The sequence below is a fragment of the Myotis davidii genome, unplaced genomic scaffold (genome assembly GCF_000327345.1).
Source record: "Myotis davidii unplaced genomic scaffold, ASM32734v1 scaffold78, whole genome shotgun sequence".
NCBI classification, from domain to species: Eukaryota; Metazoa; Chordata; class Mammalia; order Chiroptera; family Vespertilionidae; genus Myotis; species Myotis davidii.
The window spans coordinates 1,607,446-1,609,224 of NW_006290305.1; the positions used below are offsets into that span (position 1 = coordinate 1,607,446).

Genomic DNA, 1,779 nt, shown 5'->3' on the forward strand with positions numbered 1-1,779 from the left:
AGCACAGCGCTAAGGAGGAGCACTTTCTCACAGTCGTCAGTGGGACTGGGGATGGGGACCATTCCCTGGCAGGCCCTTCACACAGAGCTTTGAGAAGGGGTGAAGCAGCGTGCACTGGAACGGAAGCCGAGGAGGGTGCACCTGCTGTTGGGTGGGCTCCTGCCAGGTTTGTCACCGCCCCCCCCCATGCACACACGCACACACACACACACACACACACACACGTGGCAGGGAGAAGGGGTAAAAAGGGCACTATCTACTTTCTACACAGACCCCTCACTCGGTGCAAGGTTCAATATCAGATGGCTCCCCATCATCAAGACACAAACCCCAACATCGCCTTCCTGGTGTGACTCCCATTAGAGTCCCACCAGCCCCCAAAGTCATATCCTAAAATCACAACCCACTCAAGCCCCATTGACTGAACCCCCCCTCAGCCATCTCCCTGTATGAAGCCTGCCTCTCCCTAGACCACTGCCGCTCCCCCCTCAAGTCAGCCTCGTGGCCGGTGACTCTATGACCTACCTACCCATGGCTCCTTCCATAGGCCCGGGGCCCAATGAGGGGCTGGAGGAGGTGGCTCTGGGGCTGGAGGTTCCCTCCCAGCTGGACCTTGACTGCCCAGTCTCTCCCTGGTCTCTCCACAGAACCAGCCTCCTCCCCAGCTCAGCAGACATGTCTAGCCTCCAGGAGCTGTGCTCTGGCCTGCCCCTGCGGCCCCTCCCAGAGAACCGGGGACGTTGGGCTGGGGTACCCCATGCCCCAGTCAGGACCCCTGGCCTCAGCCCTGCCGAGGAGCAGGTAAGAAGTTGAGCCCCATTCCTGTTGGGACTCTTTTCCCTCTGGGGGGGCGGGCGGGGCTTGGAGGGGGTATCCCCTACTTCCTCCTCTCTCTGCCTGGGGTCTCCAGGAGCTTCCAGTGGGGGTGGCAGTGGGGTGGGGGGACCCATGCGTGGTCGGCTCCAAAGCACTCTATATCCCTCATTCTCTCCCCAACGGCCACCCTTGGGTGTGGGATTATGCTCCCCATTTACAAGGACCCCGAGGCTCAAGGCCAGCCAGCCAGTAAGGGATGGTGCTGTGCCTGCCTCCATCCAAGGAGGATGGGGCCATTGTGCAGTGTCCCAAACGCACGGCAGCTGACTATGTACCTTCCCGACCCAGACACGCACGTAACTTCGACGTTCTCCTCTGTAGTAGGTCAGCTCTTGTTTTATGTGGGGACTCCCTCCCCCCAAATCTTCAGATGAGTTTTCAGCTTCCTGGCTGGAACCCTAGTGAAGGCGTGTGGGAGTAGGGGAATGCTGCGGGGGTCCTGGTATGAGCAGGTGGGGAGGCCAGGCACCCCTGCTAGGCCTCCCACAGTCCCTCGAGCCAGCACCTCAGGCAAGTCACTGAGTGTCTGGGAGCCTGCTTATCTCCTCTGTAAGCTGAGGGTGAAAATAATTACACCACAGGGGGTGGAGGAGGCCAGCTGACATCAAATACACGGTTGTGTAAATAGTTTTCTCCTATGTTTTCTTTACTCGAGAACTTTAGGAACACTCGGGGGGAAAGTAGAAAATATTAAGCACGAAAATAAAGAGAGGAACCACACCACCCCATTGGGGATCAGGACTGCTATCCTTAGGGGGGCTGCCCCTACACTTCCTGCCAAGTGGCCCCCACAGAGGAGGAAACAGGGCGGTGAGGAAGGTGCGGGTGGTCTGGGGCTGGGCACTGAGGGCCAGGCTGGGAGGACAGGTGTTGGGGAAGGGTGGGGGCGGGGAGCTCCGCCCC

The 1,779-nt window shown here is 59.5% G+C and overlaps 1 protein-coding gene across 1 annotated transcript in view; it reads left to right on the top strand.

The window, feature by feature from the left end:
• The first annotated feature begins 605 nt into the window (after positions 1-605).
• UROC1 (urocanate hydratase 1) overlaps positions 606-1,779 on the top strand; it is a 34,777-nt gene continuing 33,603 nt past the window's right edge. Inside the window, exon 1 of the mRNA XM_006763229.2 lies at positions 606-801. Coding sequence (XP_006763292.2) covers positions 676-801 — 126 coding nt within the window. The 5' untranslated portion in view covers positions 606-675. The remainder of the gene's footprint in view (positions 802-1,779) is intronic.